Genomic DNA, 25,929 nt, shown 5'->3' with positions numbered 1-25,929 from the left:
ACTCAATTCAGATGTTTGAAAACTTTAAAATATTTTTTGCAACAACTGTGGTATGGAAATCTAATTTTAAAATACAAATTGTTTGAAATCTAAATAGAGAATCTTTCTCATGAAAACACAGCATCTAAATTTGAGATGTGCTGTATAAATATCAACTCTCCACAAGAATGTAAACATTATGTGCTGCGAGCATGTACTAATAAAGAAGATGATCTGGAAAAAAAAACATGGAAATGTGCTTATAGGTATAAAATACACACCAAATCTCAAGCTCTTTGTGAACAATTTCTCAGTAATAATTTTCTTATCTTAACTATGAAAATATTTTGGATTGATCAAGACAAATAAATATTATTAAAATTAGGTGGAATTTTTTACAACTTACTATAACTCATGATTATTAAAAAAAGTCATGTGGGTTTACTTTATTAAATAGTCTGAATATGTCTGCATACAAGTCTCAGTAATGGCCACTGAGCTGTGATGCTGGGGCCCGTATTACAATCATAGCTTAGATGTTCCTCACATGTTTGTCTAGAATCATGGTTTGGGCACAGCATAGGTGTAGGAGTTATAACAACTAGGATTTCAATGTTGACTGCATTGCCGTAACTTTCTTCTTTAACATCTTTCTTTTGTACTTTGTAATAATTTAAATCCCATGAAAAAGTCTTGACAAGACGATGAGAAACTCTACTGCGCCCTTCACCTAGAGACCCCATGCACATTGCACAACTGATCCATTAATGTCCCCTGTGATGAAAGAGCCAATCCAGAATTAGGCATTATGTCTCTCACTGTCAATCATTTTGAAATAATTAGTTCTTCCATCTTTGGATCTCCATAACCTTAATATTGTAAGCTCCCAGGGTTGTTATTTTGCAGGATTTCCCTTAATTTAGCTTTGTCTGATGTTTCCTCATGTTGAGATTCAAGTTGTGAATCCTGCACAGGTGTGAGGATGTCACAGTAGTGAGGATGTCACCTCACTGAGTCCTACCAGGTACACATGATTTGTGTTTGCTTTATCCCTACAGATGTTAATTCTGACCACTTGAATAAAATGATGACTGTTCTTGGTATCATTACTAAGAATTTTGAGGCAGATACTTGGAAAGTATGAAATGCCTTATTCTTCATCAACTTTTGCCCCTTGGTTTGCCACTGGTTTATTTTTCTTGTCTAAATTGGTTTTGAACATGACATTTGTTAAATTATTTTCTAATTCTATCATTATTTCTATAGGTATTAGTTGGTACTCTGTTATAAAAAAAGGTTATCTATTTATCTATCTATATGTCTACACAGAAGCAAAATCAGATACTTGGGAGATACAAAGTATCTTATGTATTTTCATTTTATTCAGTGGAATATAAACTATTATTTTTTTGTCCTAAAGTTCACGAGGGGCATCTTTAAAGACACCCTGTGTCCTTTTGTTGCGTTGCCATTATTTGTTGGGTATTCATTTCTTTTTATGATGTAGTGTGATGGAGCTAGCTTGTCCACTGTTAAATTTGTGAGCATCATGTGGGTTGCAAAGAATCAAGCATGGAAAGAGTATTTCCTTAATAGAGATTGGCAAATATGTAGTACAATCAGAGCAGGGTCCCCCCCAGACCTGGTTTCACTGTGTCAGCCACAAAACGATGTTCAAGGCTCATCTTATACTTTAACTACCACAGAGAAGGAATCATCCATTTGTCCCAGGAGCCCTGATTTCTTTCAGTAGAGAATAACACACAGAATTCCAGATTCTAAAGCTAGGTGAGTACTTCTGAGTGGATGGAATTAGGAAAGACTGTGTAGTGTGTGTGTGTGTGTGTGTGTGTGTGTGTGTGTGTGAGTGTGTCTGCTCATCAGGAAAAGATATGCATATGTGCATGAATATGCATGAATTTGCCTTAACTTTAAATCAGCATTTCATTTTGCAATACTTTTAGACTTACAGAAAAGTTAGAAAGAGTACAGGATTCCTGGGTACTCTTTCTCCAGCTTCCCCTGTGTTAATATTTTACATATTCATGCTAAATTTGTTGAAACTAAGAAATTGACATTAGTACATTACTATTAACTAAATTACAAGCTGCATTTGATCTTTACTAGTTTTTCTATTAGTATCCTTTTCACTACCAGAATCCAACCCAGAAAATTGTATTGCATATAGTACATGGACACACATAGCATTTTTACTGACCATGTCTGTTTGTTCACTTATCTATCCTCCCAGCCCCTTCTCAATCTCCTTTGTCTGCCTGTATGGTTGCCCTTCATTTATTACAACATGAAATGTCACTTGACATTGCCAAAGTTTTGTTCGGACAAAATAACCTTTCTCCTCTTGCTAATGGAAAACCATTAAGTAAAATGATTGACTTTTTCTTAAGTAAATTCCATTATTCACCAAGTTTAAGAAACAAAATATTTGATATAGGCTGAAAATATTCCAAGTTTTGATCAAAAAAATTCCCAGATTTGAGCCTCAGTTATCACAGAGGTATGAAAGTCTTGGTCACTGTAGTGCTTTTTTCTAATGGAATTTTGAGTAACAGAGCTTCCTAGGAGAGATTTTGTGTGTATGTGTGTGTGTGTGTGTGTGTGTGTGTGTGTGTGTGTCCTTTTTGAGACAGGGTCTTGCTATGCAATTCAGGCTGGCCTTGAGCTAACTTTGTAGCCCAGGCTGATCTCAAACTTGCAACAATCCTCCTGCCTCAGGCTCCTGAGTGCTGCGATTATAGGCATGCACTACCATATCCAGCTTCCTAGAAGAAAATTTTAACAAAAGTTTTCAGACAGCTTTCTTTCAGATTAAACACTACCTTCTAGTCTTTCCTCTATTTTAGCCTTCTTTCATTTTTCGTATAAGTTAAACGCAGTATTCCTTGTTAAATACATTTGTAAAAATTTATTAACTTTCCTAAAAGGAAGAAAAAAAGGAAACTGTTAACACGTTGTATAAAGGGTTCCATTTGTCAAAAATAACTTAGGAATTCAGTAGCAATCAGAGTCAGAATTCAGTCAGATTCTCTAGAAATATTCTAGTTTTTCACTGGGGCATCATATATTTTTGTGTGAGACCACCAGACACTACCCAAATCAATGAGTTCTATGCTAGTCTATAGTCACATTTCTTGAGGGGAATTTAGTTTACAGAACTGAACAAGAACACAACAAACCAAATTAACAACAATATAGTAACTGCATAAACTAAACATGATCTATATATGTAAAATTTGCACCACAAGACAACACTGAAGTCACAAAGTGAAGCATCCCTTGGTTTTGCTCTACCATCTAGAGTAGGGATTTCTAGGATCTGGGCAGTGTAATGAGGGCTTTGCATTCTCACCCAGGACTGCATAACAACAGGACTGAGAGCCTTCAGTAACCTCTTCTGGGATGCTGATTTTGGGGTATGAATACCTTCTGGTAACTTGCCATGATTAATGTAATTGGTTGCTAATATATGAGCTCTCGTTTTCTCTAAAAATCAATCTAAAGGAAGTGGAGTGAATTGGCTCAAGAACTAAAGAGAGAGCTCAGATTGATGGATCGGCTTGCTTCCATCAGTAGGTCTTTGCAAACCACCAGGGGGATTCAGACCATTCTTTCTGAAATGATGTCTTGAGGCCAGCAATCTCAGCTGGCTGGCTGTGATCTTTCTGGTAAACTTCCAAACTGCCTTCTGCCATCACATCTCCCCATCGCAGAGTCCTTCCTGTTATACTCCTTTGTGTCCTCACCCTGACCTCCACTGTTCACCAAAGCCTTCCACCAGTACCAGCCAGGGGAGGAAGAGGGAGAGTCACTGTCAGGAAAGAAAGAAAGAAAAAAAAAAGAAACAAGCATTTAGGAATGCGTTTCTCGAACCACATTACAAAAAGGGATAATGATTCTTTCCTAGTGCACTTATTGACATTCATTGAACAGCATATAGTTTATTTTAGCTGGCGTTTGTGATGTAGCATCTATATTTAATTTTGCAAGCTGTCAGGCAACTTATCTATTTACAAACACAGTCCCGGAAACAATGTGTTTTCTGGTCACATCTGCATCTGTAACATCTCAGGAGCTCTGTGCTGTTTGGCACCGTTTGGGGCATTATCATTTTACATCCTGGTTGATGCCAAAGCCCAAATAGGGCAGAGCCTGGGCTAAAAGTTCAGATTCAATGACAGTCCTGGCAGAAAGCCAATAGCAAGAGAAACATTGAGGACTGCAGGTCAGAATGGAGAGTGGCTTGTCAGAGCCACCTCAGTTCTGCAGCCTGCATTGTGATGAGCAATTTCCATGTGATTGGCTCAGGTTTGTTTTAGCTTTAAAGGTCTTAAACTATTCAGTGTGTATACAGAGGCTGTGCTGGAAAATGAGCTGGGCCTTAGCAATGGAAGCCAGATCGCTAGGAAGAGGAGGGAACAGAGAATGGCTCCTCTCTGGAATATGGAAGTAGCTGTCAGCAAAGGGTGTGGAATGGATGGCTAAGTCAGGAGCTGGACTAAGAGAGGGTGGCTGAGCATGCCCACAGGTTGAGCCAAATAGCACGGTTCATGCAGTCTTGTTAGCAGAAAGTCTAGCTCCTTGGCCAGAATACTTGAAGAGGAACTCTAGGTGTCAGTGGGGCTCAAAATCAGACAAAGGGCAGGAAATTCTTGGAGGTCACAAGAAATAGGGGAGCTGACAGCATGAGGAGCCAGCAAAGGTAAAAGCCCCTTATGGTTTGGATGGATATATGGAGATTGGACAGAAAGGAGGGGTCAAAGGGAACTGGGGCACAGTCCTAGCTGGGCTTCAGGGTATGATGTATGGACGCTAATTCAGGGGCACACAAGGAACCAGCAATCGTGGGCTTTTCAATAGAATCAGTCTGGGAGACTGTGCCAGACCTTAAAGTCTTTGAAACAGCACAGGTGTAACATCTGTCTTCTCATGGGGCACTATTGACTGGCCATCGAAGCAGGAGCCACAAAATTTTCAGTGAGCAGGAGTCCTAAATACTTTCAACCATTCTGGGGAAAAGTTTTTAGGTGAATCTGATTGTACACTCTAAGATTTTAGACTTTTCCTCAACACATAGCAATTTTTTTAGTGAGAGGCACCTTCAGGAACCTGGAATAACCTCACTTGTCTGCAGCTCCTCTATGACTATTTAGGTTTGGAGATGGTTTACACTGTTTTAAGAATTTCTCGGATGATCATTACTGGTTCCTCTGCTCCTGAGTTTCTCCTCTATGAAACGGGCAAAGCTTTACTGGAGATAAGATGCTCCTTAGCTTTCACTGGGGTCAGATCCAGATAAGACCAGCATAAGCTGAAAATATCATGTTGGACATCCATATAAGATACAACCTACCGAGCATCACAGCTGAGCAACAGAGTACAGTGTAGAATGTTGGTTGCTTTCTTTTGTCATGTCTTTGCCCAGCAGCAAGAGAGAGTATCATGATGTATTTCACTATTCTGGGACAAAATCAAAGTTCAAAGTTCAGTTCAAATGGGCTGAGGGTATAGTTTAGGGGTAGAGAGCATGTCTAGCATGCCAAAGGCCCTGGGTTCAATTCTTAAAATGAAAAAAAAAAAAAAGTTTACATTGTACTGACTGCCTATAGTTTTTGCAACATAGTAAAGTCAAAATTTCCATAAAGAAGTATAAACTTGAGCCATTTTTAGGAAAATGAGGCACCTTGAGACCACAATGTTAAGTGCAATATATCAGACACTCAAACTTAAATAATGCATGATTTTTTCTTATATGAGAAACCCAAATTACAAATAATGAATGAAATAAGAGATAGATAATGAAAATAGGGAGATAGATTTTGTGTAAATGAGAAGGAGAAGGGAAAGGGATAGAAACAGAATTGAGATGTTATATGAATGTACCAATGCCTGAAGAGGAGTGTAATCATTATATACTATTGACACGTCCCAGTACAAAATAGTGAAAAAAAATCATAGGTCAGGGATCGAGGGCAACAAGGTCAACTTCATAGAATTTTGTGAGCATCCATTATTTAATTCTGGGAAAGTGTCTGGAATATACTAATAAATACCTAACTATGTGAGAAGTGATTATAATGGTAGCGCTATAACTCATAAGCTTTATGTTTTGAGAAGTTCAATATTTCACAGACATACAGGAGGGAGACAGAGAGCGAGAGAGAAACCCAACTGCATCCTGGTTTGTCCTGAATCAGCTGTTGGACATTAAATAACTCATTGTACCCTTATGGCTATGGTTTTCCACCTGTGTACAATGTGAAGATGATTTTATCAATGACTCTCAAAGACAGTTTATAAAAATCTCCAGGTAGTTTTAAAAATATTCCAACCCAAGCTCCACCATGTTTCTCTTTCCTTACTCCCTATTTCCATTCATTCTCTGCCTCCCCCACACCCTTGGCCAGTTAGAATCACTGACCAGGTTACTCCTTGGTAAAAAGTAGTTGTGGACCAAAGGTTGTTGAAAGAGAAAATAACCATGTTATCAACACAGAGCCTAACTTCAAAGGATTTCTTGGAGCAAAATTAGTCTGACAGATGTGATGGACAGTTGTAGACTCAGAGAGGACAGGCAGAACTGAAGACAATTGCAAGATCCAGTGCCAGACACTTGGGGAATCAAGTGACCACAGAATGAGGGCAAAGAGACCTGGATTACACCCACTGCCACCGTCACTTACTGTAGAGGTCACTTGGAGAGACCTTCAGGGACATTCACTCAGGACTGCACAATTTTTAGTAGTCTTTAACCTCACAGGCTTCAATTTTCTTACCTGTAAACAATGTCAGTCACAAACAGGAAAACCCACTGCTGGTGAGGCTGTGTCTATAGATGGTATCTCACAGCAACCTGTACTGAGAAAGAGGGAGAGTAACAGTGAGCCCATTCAGACACTCATGAAACACTCATCACAGGTGAGGAACTTTTTAAAGGCTTTACAGGTATTAACTCTTTTAATCCCCCTAACTCTGGGAGGCAGCAGGACTGCCATAGACCTTCTTTGAAGTCCATTCTCATAACTACTCCACTTTGGAGCAGCTGATGGGAGGCCTGGTTCTCAGGCCACAGGGGCTGCTGGAATTGATTAAAGAGGGAGGATGATGGAAAGAGTTTTAGAGAAGTGGTTTTGATCTGCATGGAGATGAGGTTTGGAAGACTTGGAAATGTGTAATGTTTTCTTTTAAGGTCCCATTTGATCAGCAGTGCCATCTTTCTTTCTGAAAACTCCTTGAACTTGTGTGAGGCTTTGGAGAAAAGAGGTGTCCCTGACCTATGTGCTCTGACCCTGGCTTCATCATTGTAGGCACTGGGCCAGCCTGTCAGTTAGCTTGTCTGGCCAAGACAAGGCCAAGGACACCCAGTGGACAAATATGAAGCCCCAGCAAATGACAGATGACTTTGTCCTTCACAAGTGAAAGGCTGGTTATCACATAGAGGAACATAAATTTGGAGCTCCCAAGCAATGGAAACTATAAGATCTAATGTCACTAAAGCTGTAGGTGATGTGCATGGTGTACGTGAGCGTTTTTAAACTTATTGAAGCATTCTCAAGTTCTGTGCTTTGCTCCTGCCACATGATGGTAAGAGTCCTATGTGTCCTGTCCACCAAATTTGTTCCCACCACTGAGGACAGTCCTTGTGCTTGGACACTGCTTAATAACTGATTGACCATTTGATGGATAGAGGTGAATGAAAAGAAGAAAAGTTAGATTACTGGTCTCAGAATCAGAATATTTGAGTTTCAATTCTGCTTGCTCATGGAGTGGCCACCAGAGAGCCCCTTTGCCTCTCTGAGCCTCCCCTCTAAAAGCTCTCAAATTAATGTAAGAATATGTAGTAAACAGTAATTACAATTAGAATTCTTCTTTGCATAAATAATCATTAATGTTGTTGCCCTGATTCGGTGCAGTGAGGCTATCCATATCCTCACCGATTTTAAGTCATTTCCTGAGTACCAGTGGGGTAATAAATGAGTCAAATGCAGCTTGCTGGTTCCATGCCAGTCCTGGCTCTGAAGCTGAAGGTCATGTCATGGGACCTGAGGAGGACAGTGGCCATCGAAGTGCCACACCTGCATGGCCCATATAAGGAAGGGTGGGAGCTATGGGTGCTCAGTGGGGTGCAACTGGAGCCTTCAGAGGGAAAGTGACATGCTCTGTTGGCAATGGCAGGCCATTCCAACACAGGGAAGGACCTCATCATGAATCGGAGCTGGTGGTGCCCCCCCCCATCTACCTGGATCTTAAATACATCCTATCATTTATAGTTACCCTTTCTTCCTGGGAAAAGCAAGTTTTGCATCAAGATAAGAGCAAGTAACATTTCCATGATTTTTTAAAACACTGATACCCTTAGATTTATTCAAGAAAACATCTCCTCAACAGAGCTGGCCAATTAACCACTTAAATGGCTTGAAAACTTATTTAATGTCACTGCCTAATCACTTTATGAAATGTCACTGCTCCAGCGGGCAGGAATTTCTGCTTCATACCTCACTTCTCTTATGCTTCACTCTTTCTGAAACACAGCACTGGCTTCCAAAGAAGACTGAAATCCTAATGTCATATCCTAATGTTTATGTAGAATTATGAATCTTCTGCATGGAGCATGATTCTGGGTACCATTTCACCTCCTAAATCATCTAACTGGTAACTGAAGAGAGGGTCCCAAAGGGGAGTCCCTTGCCTAATGACATTAGTTTATAGGAAGCAAAGCACTGCTTTTCATGTCTCTAAGTCATGCAGCTTGTGCAAGGAAGAGCAGCTAGACCTGGACCTGCTACCATAATACATCCCCTGTGCATTTCACCCAGCCCTGTGCTCCCATCTGTTAAAAAGGGTAGTATTATCCATGTTCCATAAGTGATAATTACTACCCATAAGTAAACAATTTTATGGAATTGATTATTAATAATAAACATGAATGGTTTTATTAGTAGTAAGTGTACTCTTACACCTATAGCTGAGCCATATACTTGACTCCTCCAGGAAATAATCTCTCCTCCTCACAATTTTCTGTGAGCAGACCTCTATTCCTACTTAGTTTGCAAGACTTAGTACACTAGTAGTGGATGCCCTAAATCCTAGTTGCTTTATTGTTTTTTAAGGATAACAAAATCCAACAAAACATAACAGAATAAAGCCAATCAAAACCAACCAGTAAAATTGTTACAAAACTTCAAAGCAGGATAATAGAAAAACAACAATGATCACCATAGTATATCTTATTATCTTCACAATAGTTGTCCATTCCATCAGATATAGCAAAATCAAATCAAAACAAAACAGAATAAAGCCAATCAAAACAGAACATTCAATAAAGCAAAACTATTAATCAGAACAAAACAGTGAGAACAATATTGGAGTTCAAAGACAAAATAAAAGGAAACCCTCCATATTCACTATATTGCATGCTGTCATCCTCCCAACAGATGCTCAAACCGCTAGCTCTATTCCTGCATAATCAACCAAACAATCGAGCATTCAGCTGCTTTTTGTACCTCAGTTGCTATCCTGTCCTCTGAACCAGCAGGTTATTTATGCTTACGGGGTGGGGCTGTTGCTTCACACCCCCACACGCTGGTAGGCTCATGGGAGGCACTGACTTTTCTCTTCCTGGGCCCCACAGGATTGTAGGGCTCACCAGAAAGGCTAACTAGTTGGGTGCTTGGTGGGCTCCTTCTAGTTCCAGCATGGCTGATTCTTAGGAGATGCTGACTTTTCTTCCCTAGTTGCTTTTGACACACCAAGCAAAAGTAGAGATTGAAAACAATACGAGTATACAAAAGAACACCCCTTCTCAAGTCCTCCGCTGGGTGATAACCTCAGGGCAGTGGAGGTGTGATGCTTCTAAGTATGATCATATTGAAGATTGCACTGCCTACTTCTCATGTAACCTGCACTATCCTTGCTTTTCTCCACTGACAAAACTGTGACCCATTTAATTCATGAACAGAACAGATTTGAGTTAATGCAGTCAGCCGAGGAAAACCCACAGCTTGTTTTACTTATACCTTTGGTGCAAAGCCAATTCATTATTTGTCTAGGTGTAAAATTGCCTTAAGTATGGTGAAAGCAAATGAAATTATTTGGGGTTTGCAGGCGAATTTGTAATGTTTTTCATCACGGAGCACACTTAGCCCATGCATTAATAGACAAGCGTGCCTTGGAGGTTACACTGGAGGTTTACTGGTAGAATCAGGTTTAGAATGAAAAGGGAAGGCAGAAGCATGATGTGGAAGGAGGTATTTGTTTTATCTTCATGCATTTTGTTGAGGGTACCAGGAGTTGTGAGAATTTAGACAGTTAAAATTTGCTTGACAGATTGCTGCTACAAAATTTCTAGTGATATTATCATGCAGAATAAACAGGAAATGGTCAAAAGCTATTGCTCTTCAAAAGTCTGACTTTTGTACAACTGTCAACACAGCAATTATTTTGTCTTTTTTTAAGGTGGAGGAACATGTTATAGGGGTTTTTTTAAAGGAAGTTTTGAAACCTGTTTAAAACTTTTTTCTTAAAAAGAGGCCTTTTTTTTTTTTTTTTAAAGTCAAAATGTCTTCGGATCCTGAGCAAATGCAATGAAGCGGAAAGCGTGTGATTCCAAGGCCAGGTTTTTGAGAGGAGTGTCGAGCGCTGAATTCAGGCATTCTTGCTGCGCTCAGCAGACTTGGGCCAGCAATCAAAACCATTTGATTCTAAAGCTGATATTCCTATAACCAGGCAGGTTCCAGCACATTGTGAGCTCTGAAAAAGCATAATTACAAACAAAGCCTGACAAGCAGCACACTTAATATAGCTCTCTTCTTTGCTAGAGCACACAGCTTTTTTCACTTGTATGCTCTCACCTGTCCTTAGGAACCCTTGCTTGCCACCTTTCATGACAGTATCAAGACCAGAGGGAAGTGGCCAGGCAAGGCCGCGTGTTGTTCCTGGCTCACAATGACCCCTGATGAAATGCATGGAATCGATGCATGAAATCTGTTGGAGGACAGTGATGGGATGGGATGGTAAAAACCAACAGGAGGCCTCTGACTTCAAAGGGTTGATTGACTTGGTAGGGATCGCATGGTGTGAAGGCCAGGTGGAGGGACGATTACAATCCCTCTGCTCAGGAGACTGCAGTGCTAGCTTCTTCTCACTCGGAGAATAATAGCTCATCTTACTGTGGCAGCATGAAGAGCCTTCACCACACCAAGCCCAGGCAGAACAAGAGAATATCTTGAGTTGTCTTTAATGAGTCCACACCAATGTTCTACTGCTGTGCAACAAATTACCACAAACTTAACAACGTAAAATAATGTTATGACCTCACAGTTTCTCTGGGTCAGAAGGAGCCTGGCTACAAGTGAGCTGGCCCCTTTGTGTAGTCTCTCATCAGATTGAAATCAATCAAATGACCAGGCAACCAGCTCCCATTAGGTGCTGAGGGTCCTCTTCCATGCTCACATGGTTGCTGGCCAAATTGCTTTCCTTGCATTCTTGTGGTGCCAATTTTCCTGCTAGGGAATTGGTCTCAGTTCCTAGAAGCTACTGCCACTCCTTGCCACGTGGACCCAAAAGGCAGTTCACAACATGGTTGCTTGCTGTCTTCTGGGTCAGTTGGAGCTTATTGCTTTGACACTTTTCTGTCTTCTGAAGGCTCATCTGATTAGGCCAGGACCACTCAGGACATTGATATCCATAAGCAAATCTCACAGGCAGCACCACCATCTATTGTCAGTCTGTAGATGAATACATTCTGTATTCCTCAGAGCTTAACTCAGAGTCACTGATTAGTACCCTGAGCTTGAAGTGTCATCTTCTCCTACTTACTAGTCCTGCCCACACTCAAAGGGAGGGGATTGTGTAGGGCATGCAGGGAAGAATATGCGATCTTGGTGAGGTCACCTTAAAATCCTGACTTCCACATGTTCCTCTGCCCACGTCCAGGTACCTGACTGCTTTTGCCACCTTGTGCTCTATATCCAGGAGCCACAATCTTCCAAATGATTATTCTTTTATCCTTTCCATCAATATGTCTTAAAAAATAGAGCAATATTTTATAAAAGGAATTAATCACTAATGGTAGAGTTTCAGGTAGTATAATGAGCACTTGCTTTTGTATTGTCAATGCCTAGCACAGTATCTGGTATGCAGGAGACCTCAATTTATATTTCTTCAATAGATGAATATGTGAATGATTAAATGAGAAACATTCTGAGCATCTTCATCAGAGTGCATCCATATAAAAATGCCTTCTCCCTCCATGTCAGGATGAATTCTCACTGTAGGTTTAACCCTCCTCCCCCAATAATGCATACTTATTATAAAACACTTTGGGATGTTCCTCCTTTTTATGATTTTATTTTTTATATTTAATTTTTTAATCTAAGTGGAACTAAGTTCTTGATATTACATATAAAATATTTCATCTCTACCCATTAATCTGTCATATTTCTCTTTTCATATACTTCTCTTATATATAAGGTACTATTTGTGAGCCAGAAGCACCTATTTTAATTTTTCAAATTTTATCATGTTCTAAGATTCAGGAGGGTGGGTGGTGGCTCATTATTCTTCTTTCAACCTCCTCTCAGCCAGTTCATTAAACAAGGGTCTGTTTTGTTCTGCAGCTCTTCAGGCAGCACAGTGGTCTTGGGCAAAGTCTGAACATAGATCTAGGTTTATATTGGACTTCTGTGTTTTCCTGTCTCAACATCTCTGGGTCTTACTGAAATAGAAACTTCGAATAACACTTCCTGTAAAACAAGCTTATTGTGAGAACAGAGGGATCTTCAAAGAATCACCCAGCATTGAGGTGTCAATATCTACCAGCTGGAAGGGAGGGATAACTGACTGTCCTGCCACTCATGCCTCTGTGCCTGCATCCTCACAGGCATGGACTCTAGAAAGCATTCTGCATGAAGACCGTGGTTTGGGTCTCTGAGATTCAGGACAACTGCGAGGCTGGGCATGCTAGGGTTTGTTTGGTTCTAGCCTCTGTGTAGCCCCTTCAGGGTTCTCATTGACCTCAGGAAAGTCTGGAGGTTCTGTGAATTGGAGCCATCCCAGAATGAATTACAGGTCCTGGGAACTAGAGTCACTGTGGCACCCACTGATGTGATGCTGATGAGGGAACATGGGCAGGATTCTGACAGCACATGCTAGAAATTAAAGACTGAGGAAAAGGTTATAATTTCAGGAAGCTCCACCATATTGAACAATCCCTTGCATCTGCCTAGAGGCTGATAAACGTAACTTTCCTTAGACAGAGTGCAGGCACTTGAAATCAGAGGCCTGGGGTGAGTCATGGTAGTGAGGATTGTGAAGGCCACACTCTTTTCCTGGCATCTTCCCTCTGACTCACAGGGGCAGGGCATTCACACATTCATTCTGAAGAAAGGGTGTCTGAAGGCCTCCTCTGCCCTCTTGGGAGGGAGGATAGGGGATGTGAGAGTGAGTCACAGCCCCTCCCTGGTGTAGCTTTCAGACTACATACATGATGAGGAGAGGGTCTGGAGGAAATCCTGATCTTCTCACATCTTCCCTGATGATTGCACAACTTTCAATGAAAGTATGGGGTCGGAAAAGGGCTGAGACATTGTCCTGTCATGCTTTGTTCTTTTTCAAAGCCACTCTAAACTCAGATAGAGAACCAATGTGCCCAGGTTCATCCAGCTTTATAGCAACAATGGAATTTGACCACTTTTCTGCTCTATAATTCTCTGTATGAGAAATAGGGTTGCCACTTACTTTGATATAAGCTCCTAGGGACAGTTCTTGGTCTGTGAAATTATGGAAACATATTGAAAATTTTTAAGAGAGACAGAAATGGATGGCATTGAGTGAGTCAATGTAGGAAAGCAATATAACATAAAGGTCAAGACACAGACCCTCTGTGTTCATGTTCTGGTTTTACCACTTAATAGCTGAGGGAACTCAAGTCTTGTCTTAATGTCTCTAAGCCCCAATGTCTCAACTGTAAAATGACAATGTTTCCTTATAGATTTTCTTTAAAGACTTAAATAAGAGTATACACCTTGGCTGCTCAGTTCAATGCCCAGGACCACATTATGTGATCAGGATAAAGCATTTCCAGTGGGTCCTGCCCAGTTATGTGTGATGGGCCCAGACAGGCCCATAGGGTAAGACCAGGGTGCCTAGCTGACATCTCCTTTTGGACTTTTCCAGTTCCAGAGTCCTGGAGGAGCAGCACGGAGGCAGAGAGCGTGGCAAGAGAATGAAGAAACCAACTGCCTGGGGGAAGCATGAGGTGGCAGTGTGGCACTTGGCTTAGAGGGCTTCAGCTGGCAGCGGCCCCATGGGCAGCCCTGCTGGCACTGGCCCTGCCCGGCTGGGTGCTGGCTGTCTCAGCCACTGTGGCCGCTGCAGTGGTTCCTGAGCAGCATGCCTCCTCAGCTGGCCAGCCGCCCCTGGACTGGCTGCTCACAGACCGGGGCCCCTTCCACCGCGCTCAGGAGTATGCTGACTTCATGGAGCGGTACCGCCAGGGGTTCACCACCAGGTACAGGATCTATAGGTGAGTGGGCTCTTCCCTGGCTGAGACCAGGGCTTCCCTCAGAAGCCAAGCTGGGCAGGCTCTGCTCATGGGCACCAACCCCTCCAGTGCCAAGCCAGGCAGGACGCTCTCAACCTGAACCAGGGGTAAGAGCTTGAGGAACACCAGGCAGGGAAAAGAAGCCTGCCACGTTAGTTTTTTAAAATAAGAAAGACAAAACACATACAAGTTGAAAAACCTGCTGATGCCTCCTGGGGAACTTAGCAAAATGGTTTCTATTTATAGGTCGTGCTGCTTATAAATTGAGGACAATTCAGGCAGCATGGAGTCCGTGTGTGGCCCGTGCTGCCGCAGGAGGTCAGAGTCAAACGCTGGGGCTGGGGTTTAACTAATGGGTTAGATATTTTTATAAGTTGTAATTACTTAGACATGCAAATGAAGGAAGGGAAGCTCTAGCTCCTGCCTTCCAGGCCTAGGGAGCCCTACAGGGTCAGAGCTAGACCTCTGTCACCCTTGTCAGTGCCACAAGCTCAGCTGCTTTGCGCATAGAAGTGGGCTCTGCCTTCCTGGCTTCTTATGCCCATCTCCGAGAGCCTCCTGGCTGAAAGTCAAACGTGTGAATCATGGCTGGCCTATCTGCTGGGCTAAGCTAGCATGTATTCCTGGCTGCTGGACCAGCACCCGCACAGTAGAGGGTTCCGCAAGACCTTCACCCTGGGTAACCCACCAAGGCTCAGGCTCTCCCAAGTACACCCTCACTTCAAACATCCCCTTGATCCCTCTGCACACTTGCCCATTCATCATCTAACCCTTTCTTTTTTCACCTTATCTGTGTAAGGTAATGTCTTTAGACAACGCTGGGAGTCTTTTTTCAAGGACATTTATTTTTAATTATAAATTAGTTTCTAATGCAGAAAAAAATGGAGAAAACATAAAAAGAAACAAAAACACAAAATCACTCATTCTTTTTAGCATGGAGAGTTTGCTATTAACATTTTGGCATGTCCTGTGAAGATGCTGTTTTTGGATCTCTTGCTAGACTTTGCATGGCTTATATAAATCATGTCATTTAATTCTTCCAGCAGTCCTTTGTTGGAAGAGTAGTTATTTTCTTTTTATGGATGCGGAAATTGAAGGCCAGAGAAGTTATGAAACTTGCTATAGAGTACACAACTAATACTTGGGGTTAGTTCCCAAGCAGTGAGACTTTGGAGACTTTGGTTCTTAAAATATCAAATATTGAGGGCTGGGGATTTAGTTCAGTGGCTTTTAAGCCTGCCTGGCAAGCACAAGGTCATGAGTTTGATCCTTGGTACAAAAAAAATAGCATTTTCTTTTGGGGGCGTTTTTGTAGTATCTGCAATAATCACGCAACGTGTTTAGGTTAGCATGGGGCCTCAGAAACAAAGCCTGGGACTATGCAGCAATGGAAGATTCATGAGTGATAAAGCAGACAGGTGTATAGCAGTCACTCACCAGGTTTACAATTCCCATACGTGGATGCACACTGAGAGGAAGACCATGTGTGAGGGGCTGGTTCATCACAGGGCCAAAGGCATGTCAATCTCAGGCAGAGCCCGCCTACCTCTCCCTTTCGGCCATTTCTCTTCCATTATGCTTGGTTACTGCCAGGTCCTAGAAGGCCTAGCAGTTCACACTCTTGCTTCTTTGGCCCTCGCTCTTTTCCTTCTCCTAAGACTGTTGTGAATTTCATGCAGAATTACCGAAGCAGAGCATGGCCGCCCCAGGCTGGGAGCACTTGAATTAACACCTGCTCGGATAAAAGCAGGTAAGAAGAGGCCGCGGCAGAACACTGACTCAGCTTTCAGTAAACATGTAGCTATGCCCCACAAATTTTGTACAAGGCAAATCAGGTTGACCCTTCTTTTATCAAAAAATTTCTTTTTCCACCTCTTTAAAAAAAATTTAAAATGGACTCTATAACGTGTTGAAACAGAGAATCATTCCAATGTAATAAAATAAGATTAAATTTGCCTTGGACTAGGTGTATTCCAAATCTCACAGAAGCAATATTACCACCAAAATAAATTTTTAAAAGAATAAGTCAGATTGGGACTCCAACACAACTACTTACTTCAAAGGGTGACAGGAAGCCCTTTGAAAACTTTCTCCCCTCTGTGGACTTTCCCCCCTCACTTAGCCCAATGTCTGGGAACCCTGGCAACCAGTCTGCCTGGGCAGCAGCTCAGAGCTGACACATAGTGAGTGTCAGTAATCACTTCTGCATCTTCAACCACTCTATCAGTTGGTAATGGTTTTCTGATCATTTAATGTGACAAGCTCTTACAATGTGGCACTCTTTCTCTGGGGTCAGTTATTACACATGAACCCGCACTGGAGGAAACAGTAACCAGTCATTCTGACAAGAATGCAGGATTCTGATTTGTGATCCTTGGATGGGGTGAGAAGGAAATGGTCACACACCACTGCTCCAGGAGCATTCTGGGAGTTTTGCTTTCAGTGATTAAGCAAAATGGTGGCTCCATAGATTCTCGTTATGTTATCCCACTGGGAATTCTCTCCAGTCTTCTTTACTTCCATCTCTATGGCAATTGCCTGTGGCAAATTCAGGACTTTACCTTACACTGACTAAAACAGGTCACAGAAAATTGGTGACATATACAATTAGTCATCCCCCAATTTTTCTCCTACTCTCCGAAAGAACAGAGAGAGAAAAAAAGCTTACACGGAGTATCAGAAATGTTTTGTGGAGGAGTATTGGGTCTCTAACAGAATTAGTCTTAAATTTCTTTCTTTAAGGAAGTTCCTGGTACAATGAAATCAGGTGGCATGACCATATGCTTTCCATGCAAAAGGGAGAAGGATGGAAATAGGAAAGAATAAGATTTTGCAGTGAGGATGAGGCCAGAATACTTGGTATAGAATCTCCTGAAACTCTCTCACACAGCAGAAGCAAGACTGTCTTTCTGTTCTAGCTAAGGACAAGATTGTACCTTTTGCCCGCTAAGGTTCTGATAAGTTCCATCAGTTCTTATTTTGATATCAGAATGTGTGTTCACTCTGAAATAACTAGCCAGTGTAGATTAGCCCCACTTGTGAGCTTTACTCTCTTCACTACAGATTCGTGTTCCTATAGATGGGTAAGGCTGTAGACTGGAGCTTGATGGTGATCTGGTTTCTAATCTTGGAGCTACCAATTATTAGTCAACTGTACAATGTTTTGCAAATTACTTAAACTCCTTGTTTCCCAGTTTCCTTTTTCATAAAGTGAGGACAATTAATAGCATTCACCTAATGGGTTGATGTGGAGATTAACTGAGTTAATTTATGTGAGCTACATAGAACAATGCTTCATAAATATTACTTGTTATTAATAGATCATCCTCAGTAAATATTTAACCTGCACAAGCATGGCAGTGAGATATAACCATGGATACTACCTTTGTTATAATGTCTGCTGGATGCTTAGCATTCAACAACCTGCACTAGAAGGGAGGAATTGTTCTTTTGCTTGCCTTTTTAAAGCATGTTAACCCTTACCTATCAAGGTAGCTCTTTTTTGGGGGGGAGAGGATCTCAATTGGAGATGCTCAAATCTTCTCTGGGGAATCATTCTACTGGGCATAATGGCTAGAGGGAGCAAGATATTTCCATTGTGTAAAGAGTGACCAGGGGCCAAGACCTTGCTGGTAAAGTCAGGGATTGCTGAGCAGCAGTCCTTAGGCATGACTGGTCATTGCTGGCTTTCTGGTCCCAGGGAGGAAGTGCAGTTTCAGGGAGGGGGTGTGGTTAAGAGGAGATAATATGATCTCTGGTTAGGCCTTCCTATGTAACACGATAGGCTCAGGCATTTTACTCCAAAGTGTTACAATTGCATTGATCAGCTCCTCAGCATGTCCTCTAAACCTGCCTGAGCAATCAGCCCACTTCTCAGACAGCATCTCTTAATAGGCTAATGGGAAGAGTTATAAGGGCAGAGATCTTGCCTCCAGTTCCATTTGTGACCCTCCAATGTCCCTTCCTTTGCTCTATTCCATAACCCCTGCTGCACTCAACACTTAAGTGAGTAACCTCTCACGGCTGTGCTGTGAGGCAGATGTGGGATCTTAGGGTCTAAGTCAGTGAAACAGTTATTCAAGGTCAGAGAGGTAGCCAGTTCCAGCCAGAAATAGCAGTCAGGGCTCCTGACTTGAAGTCTCCTTGCTCATTACTTAAGACCACGCCACTTCCTTTTGACTGGTAAGTGCATCTTCATCATAACACACAACCTAATCAGGCACCTAAATTGAGCTGATGCAAATGTAAATATGGTTTCTCGAAACACTCTAGCAGTAATGTTCCATTCTCTCTTTGCTACAAATCAAAGTAATGAGCAGTATGGGGTTTTTTAGAATTTCTTTTTGTATTAAGGTTTTAATAGAGAGATAATCATGGCATTGGAAAAAATCCAAGCCACTATAATGAAACACTTAAAACTTGGAAAGAATAAATTAAAATAGGAGAGAAAGTTAGAAATCATACAGAACAGTGAATACAACACGGTAGCTAGGAGGACCCCAGGGCTAGGTATAATTCCAAAATATTGACCAGGGTCATTATTACTTCCATTTCTACCTACCTCTTCTAGGACATTAGACGTCTTTGGGGAAACAGAACAAGAAACTAAATAGGTATCTTCATTGAAGAAAAGGGAAAATCATATTGTGGGCAAAGTTGGCAAACATCTGGAACCAAAGTAGAACAAAGGTAAAAGCCAAGAAAGTTTGGGTGAGAAGTGGTAGAATCAGATGATGTTTTAAATGACTGAAGTTAAGAAGAAAGAACTTCTCAGCAGACATCCTAGCAATTCAGCTAAGAAAGAACAAAATTTGGAGATAATTTAGATGTGAATGAAGTGAGAGATGAAAACAACCGGGTATGTGATGCCTTCTGGTGGCTGTGTTTGGCCTGGACTAAGAATTTCTTAGAAATGAAGACCCTACAGAAACAGAATCTGCATTTGAAAAAGATCCTCGGGTGCACTCAGAGGCATTAAAGCTTGAGGAGCACTGCATTTGATTGAACTAGTTTGGAGATGGAGAGGGCCCAAAGACAGTCAGATGGAGCAGGAGAGAGGCATCATGGGAAGGCAGCTTCTCCCCCAGTGCAATTGTGGTAAGAATGTATAGGAGAGCTTACAAATGAACGAGAATAATAGTCAAGGGAAGTTAAATTTAGGAGTTATTAGTACCAAGGCACATGAACTCATAAGAATAGTTAACAGCAGTGGGAGAAAAGTTTAAAAGCAGAAAAGGCTGCAGGGCTTAGAAGCAGCCTGTGGGGGCCCCAGGGAGATGCAGAGGTGAGGAAGCAGAGAGCAGCTGTGGAAGCAATCACAGGAGGAGCTCCAGAGCTAGCTGATTTATCATCCCGACCACGTCTCCCTGACTAACAAATACTGATTGGGATAAACAAGGAACCCTGAGAGAGGCACCATCTCCAATTAAGAGATCACAATCCACACAAATAAAAGCAACCAAAACTAACCCCCGTCTGCTGAGGTAAATCCCAGTGATTTCTTAGGCATCGTTCTTACAGCCTCTGAGCTAGAGGGAGGCTGTTATCACGCAGCTACAGGCCTCTACCAAGGAAGCCGGGGGTTCTCAGGTGGCTGAGTCAGGAAGGAAGGAGGTCAGCTCTTCAGAAGCAACAAACAGGACCTGTGAACACTGGGTAATCTCCAAACCTCTCACTGGGTTTACACTCTGACTATGAAAGAGTTAAGGAATAGTATGCAGGTTAGTACTGTGGTTCCAATTAAAGCAATACTTGAGGCAATAGCAATGCAAAGCCTGCAGTTCACAGGCACTCTTTCTCAGAGGATGGGACACAATAGAAGTAGCTTTGACAGAGAGTTCAGTACTGTAGCCGCCCTGACATATAAATATAATAATTAAGATTATAGCCCCAGTCTAAGGAACCTTAGCCCTTCACTCAGGAATTACATTCCAGTAGGGCATGGTGGTGTGTGTCTGTAATCTCAGCACCCGAAAGGCTGAGGCAAGGCAGTTTCATATTCCAGTTAAGCCTGAACAATACAGCAAAACCTTGTATCGAAAAAAAAAAAAAAAATATATATATATATATGTATATATATGAAGTGCTGAGAGTGTAACTCAATGTCAAGGCCCTGGGTTCTATCTGCAGTACTGAAAAAAAGTAAACAAAAGTACTTCAGGCCAGAAATGTTTGAAAGATGAGCCTCAGCACATCCACACCAACATGCAGAATCTTGTCTCCTTTTCTGTTAAAGACACATATCAAGCATTTCAGACTTATGCGCTGTCCCTGTTAAGTAAGATGACAAAGACCTGAATGAGAAAGTCCTGGTTCCTTGGCACAAAAAGGGAGAAAGAGCACATCAACGAACCAAATAAGTTCAAGAGAGCAATTCCAGATGTCTTCATTCAGCCAGGGATTTAGCTCAGTGGCATAAACACCTTCCTGGCAAGTGCAAGGTCATGAGTTTGATCCCTGGTACAGGAAAGAAAGAAAGAAAGAAAGAAAGAAAGAAAGAAAGAAAGAAAGAAAGAAAGAAAGAAAGAAAGAAAGAAAGAAAGAAAGAAAGGATTCTAAATAGATATCTTCATTCATTCATTCAACAAGTAATTCTGAAGAACAGTTTTCATTATTTCATTAGATTCTGTAAATAAACCATGAACAAGGTATGCACAGTTCTTGATCAGATGGAACTGACAGAAAAATTCATTTGGAGAAAGTGCTGGATTGTTCAGCACAGAAAAATCCGGAAGCCAAGTGAAAGCTAGTATCCAGAAGGATCCTGACGGGTGGCTGGAAACTCGGGTGAAGCTGGTAGGGTGGCACTGCAGACATCACGTCAGTGAAATGGGAGCACAGATGTGGTTAGGAACAGAGCAGCCAGTACTCTGCGTCTGATAGGAATGTGCGTGGCTGTGACTCTCCTTGCCCTGTTCTCATCCTGTTTCTCCAAAATGCCAAAAATGTCTCTCAAACACTGATTTTTTTCTTCTCTAGGGTGCAATTTCAAAAACTTCTTACATGGAAGGGCATGTCATTTTCCCGCATTAAGGGTGAAGAAAGAAAGTAAAAAGAACTGTGTGCCTCGAATATGTAGGACTAAAGGCAATTCTTTTCATTTCTACTTTAGGAAGCATGGAATATAAAGACTCACCTGCTAAGAAAATATTCAACCGTGCTTTAAGGTCCTGTAAGTCTAGTATTCCAATAAAAATCTAGCATCATTTATGCTTTCAAACACTTAGTTAAGAGTAATCTTTCTACATCATGCATTTGCAAAATCCTTTCACAAGTATTTATGGGGTGTGTCCTTTTTGAAAAGCATTTTCCTGGGCACTGGAAGAGTGCACAAATGACAGGAAAAAACAGGATCTTACTGATCTCTGGAGAATGGACAGCCAGTTTGAGGACTGGTATATACATCCCAAAATACCCTGGAACATAGCACCTCGAGCAGAGGGGAGAGTACATTCTTAATGGTTGATGGATAGACTGGGTCCAGGGTGCTGAGTCACAATGAATTTATGGGATCCCAATCTCACATTCCCCCAGGACACAATGGCTCTTGCTCCAGACTTTTCCACATGTTGGGAGGCTACACCCAGGTTTGCCACGCTGGCTTGAGATGAGACTACCTTGACGGTCTGTGAAGAGAGCATGTGAAACTAACAGTGAGCAAGAAGGGAAGTGAGCATCCAGAACGGCCAAGGGGACAGGGCAAGATCAGTTTTGTTTTCAGATGAGATTGAGTAGAGATTTTGAGTTGTCCAGTCAAGCAGAGAAAAGCAGGATTAATTTTTGCCTCAAGAAATAATTAATTTTAGTCACGAAAGCATTGCTACTTAGAGACACACACATGTAGGAAGGAGCGAGGAAGCTTGCATCTGGAAATGGTCTCGGCACAGATGCAAGCAGGCAGGGACACCGGCCAGTCTTTTTTTTTTTTTTTTTTTTTTTTTTTTTTCCTTTAAGAGAAGAGCTTTTTCTGGGTCAGAGATTCTCAATTTTCTTTCTTTTTTCAGCTCCTGCCATATTTCTCCCACCTCAGAGCTTCCCACTTCTCCCACAAAGAAAATTATTTCAGTGCATGGAGTTTAGAACGGTACAGGGCACGTGGCGGGGGCTTTCTCTATGCAGCACGTACTCAGCGAGCATCTAGGAGTGCCGGCTCTGCCACAGGTGCTGAGCACATGGCCCAGATTTCAGGGAGCTGGGTCCTCAAGGGCGACTTGCAGCAGGAAGCCATTATCTATGTGCCGAGGCCTGTGTCATGGTAGAGGGGTGTGTGAAAGGGTTAGGGTCTCATGCCAGCCAGCCACGTCTTTCTCCGTGATCAGAAACAGATGAGTCTGTCCACAGGATGAGGCGGGTGAGTTGGTCAGCAGAAGGAGGCTTGGGCCTTAGTCTGAGATAAGTGTTCCAGTCCCCTGTCTCAAACTAAAGCCAATTAAACCTCACTTGTCTGTCTGAGTAATGGACCTAACATTTTATTAGTAGGTCTGCATTCATTTTGGGGAAATAGCATCTATGTGTCAATATCCACAGCCTTCATCACTTTTGATTTACAGTCCCTCACTGCTCTGCCCTCTCCCACTTTTCTCAGACCTCCTTCTCCATTTCTAAATGATGAGCCCAGTTCTAAGTTAAGCAACTGCGGGAGACATCACCAGAGTGTGCGAGCAGGAGGCTCAGAGGAAGCTCTGCCAAGAGCAGACTGTGAGTAGAAGGAACCACCAGGCAGCTTGTCCCCTCCGGGACAGGTGTGTCCAAGACAAGGCTGTTTTGTAAGCAGGGGTCTCATTGCCTAGACTGTACACAGTCCTGAAGCATAGTCCAAAGGAGCAGATTCCCTCCAGTATCCCAGAAGAAAAAAATAAGGAGGTGTTCTGATGGGGTAGGAAGAGTTGATCAAATGCTTGTTTAACTTAAGGGACAAAAAGCAAAGAGCTCTTCATTTTCTAGGATTAATGACACAAATAATAATAGCTAATATATATTGAGTACTCATTGTATGCCCAATATTTTACATTTTACAAAATAGGCTGTGGTGTTAGTCACTTTTTCATCACTGAGACACAATACCTGATACCCACAATTTAAAAGGAGGATTTCCAGTTTTGAACTTTTAGTTCACGGTTGACATCCCCAAGGCAAAAACAGCATGGTTGGAAGGGCCAGGCAGAGGAAAACTGCTCACATCAGAGCAGGCAGGAATCATGGAAAAAGGGGTGAACTGGGGATGAGAATTTATCCTTCCAGGTCAGGTCACCAATGACCCTCCTGTTCTGACCAGGCCCCACCTCCTAAGCACACCATGTTCCAATCACTTTTCAAACACATAAGGCCATCAGTAGACACACCAGATCTAAGCCATAACACACTCAGTACTTAAAATTAGTCTGCTAAGAATTATGTGAAGGTACGCTGTTTGGACACTAATATTGTGAGTGAGGACATGGAGTTTTAGAGATTCGGAAGGAGTAAGAGCTAGCAGGCAACTGACAGCAGTGGGGGACCCTGATCATTAAATCATTATAATTTAATCCAATAAGTTTTCTGAGCTTGAATTCTGAGAGAAATGGCGCTCTGAGTTGTACAGTGTTTGCCTCTCTTCTTTCCGGAATCCCAGTAGATCTTTCGGATGTAGAAACTAGGCCTTAGGGGCCTAAGAGGTGGATAATCCCAGTTAAACACCCGATGGTCCTCTTTCTCCACCAAAAAGGCCCATTCGGTACTTAGACTCTGGGGAATCCTGTGTGGGAGGAAACTACAGATGGATTTTCCTGAAGCTGCACCCCTGGCAAATTGGGTGTCTCTACAAGGATGTGTCTAACAGTGTCTCTACAAGGATGCAGCAGAATTTCTATAAATTGAGCCCTCTACTAGAGGGACACTTAATGACATTTCTGAGATGTAATATATCACTTCTTTACTGGTAGTAGCTTAGTAACTGTGTAGCCCCTGATGTTATGATTAGGTAGGAACTGATTTAAAAACATCCATATCCACTTGCAAATGTTATATTTCGAGGAATATTTTCACAAAGCCGGAAGAAACCTGTATGCTTGCAAATAACCTTTGTATTGGGCAATGGTACAGATGTGGGGTTTTTTTTCTTTTTCTTTTTTTTTTTTTTTTGACAGTGACAAGATTGGTCTGTGCTCTGGGACAGTCCCACTTGCTATCACATCCATTACATGCTAGGCAACCAGATGAAAGTTAATGAGATCTCAGTCTTAGGATTTGTAAAGATAGCTGTGGGCAGGTTAGGGCAGTCCTAGCCAGGGCACGTTTTGAAGAAGATGCAAAAATCTGGCAGGGCTCCTCCACCATGTTTGATCTTCTGTCTTGTTTAAATCTCCATGGTTCTACCACCTACCAGCTTCTCACTAGGGCCCAGAAATATACCATTTCCCCCCACTTTCTTCAAAAAGCAAACAAACTCTGTCAGAGTAAGCAAGAAGTTTCACTGGCTGGGGAGAGAGGAAGCTCTGATGGGAGAACAATGAGCCAGCATTGCCTGGGAGAATTCTCATTTTCTTTGGAGAGCCTGTGTCTCACCTGGGGACCTGGCAGTGACGAAGAAGGGACAGGAAGAAGACGCTTTGGGGAATGACTTCTCCTGGATCCTTAGAGGCATGTAAACACCTAGGGATCCCTCAACATAGGTTATAGCGTTGGCTTACTAGTAACAGAGGTAAACTTTAGTGTCTTGCTTGTGGCTTCTGTGCATATTTGTGAGTATGATAAAGAGGACATGGAAAGGAAAGGAGGCTGGGGAAGTCCTTCAGTGTTGGCATGGCTCATACTGAAAGTCTCATTCAAGTGGGACTCAATAGAAGAAATGCGATCCCAGGATGACCATATGTTTTTTTGCCTTTGCAACCCCTAGGGAGAGTTATGTGTATTTTGATGCCCACATATTTATTATTGCCAGGGTAGAAGATAAAATCTGAGAACGCAGGACTTAGGAGTCTGAGACAAGCAGGCAAATCTGCAAAACTAGTGCCTGGGCATACAAGGAGGTTTGTTAACGTGAGACACCAGATCAGAGCCAAGTGATGCCTGCATCTGTGAATTAGAAGGAAATTTTAAGTCATCCATTTACCACCCAGTGCAGACAACCACTTCACACTGCCCGAGCGGTGATCACACAGTTCCAGCTGTTAGGATTTTCATTGAATGGCCTAAATCACTGTGAAGATATTTTCGAACATGAATCATAGTCTTTCTCTCCATAACTTCACATAGTGGTCCTTACTCTTCTTTTTCTTCTCCAGAAGAAGTCTAAATGCCTTTTCTTCACCGAAGGTGCTTAGATACTTGAAAACTGTTATGATTTTCCCTGATTCTTAGAAGTTTTAGCACTAACTTCCCTCCAGAGGTCATTTTTTCTCTTTCCTCTTTTC

At 42.1% G+C, this 25,929-nt stretch overlaps 1 protein-coding gene across 1 annotated transcript in view; it reads left to right on the top strand.

The window, feature by feature from the left end:
• The window catches only part of Brinp2 (BMP/retinoic acid inducible neural specific 2), a 97,317-nt gene that overhangs the window by 35,608 nt on the left and 35,780 nt on the right, over window positions 1-25,929 (top strand). The window contains exon 2 of the mRNA XM_063239804.1: window positions 14,173-14,521. Coding sequence (XP_063095874.1) covers window positions 14,250-14,521 — 272 coding nt within the window. The 5' untranslated portion in view covers window positions 14,173-14,249. The remainder of the gene's footprint in view (window positions 1-14,172; window positions 14,522-25,929) is intronic.

Source organism: Cavia porcellus, unplaced genomic scaffold (assembly GCF_034190915.1).
Source record: "Cavia porcellus strain 051 isolate PalLab524CR breed Dunkin Hartley unplaced genomic scaffold, mCavPor4.1 scaffold_29, whole genome shotgun sequence".
In the NCBI taxonomy this organism is placed as follows: Eukaryota; Metazoa; Chordata; class Mammalia; order Rodentia; family Caviidae; genus Cavia; species Cavia porcellus.
This window is presented reverse-complemented; position numbering and strand designations above follow the sequence as displayed.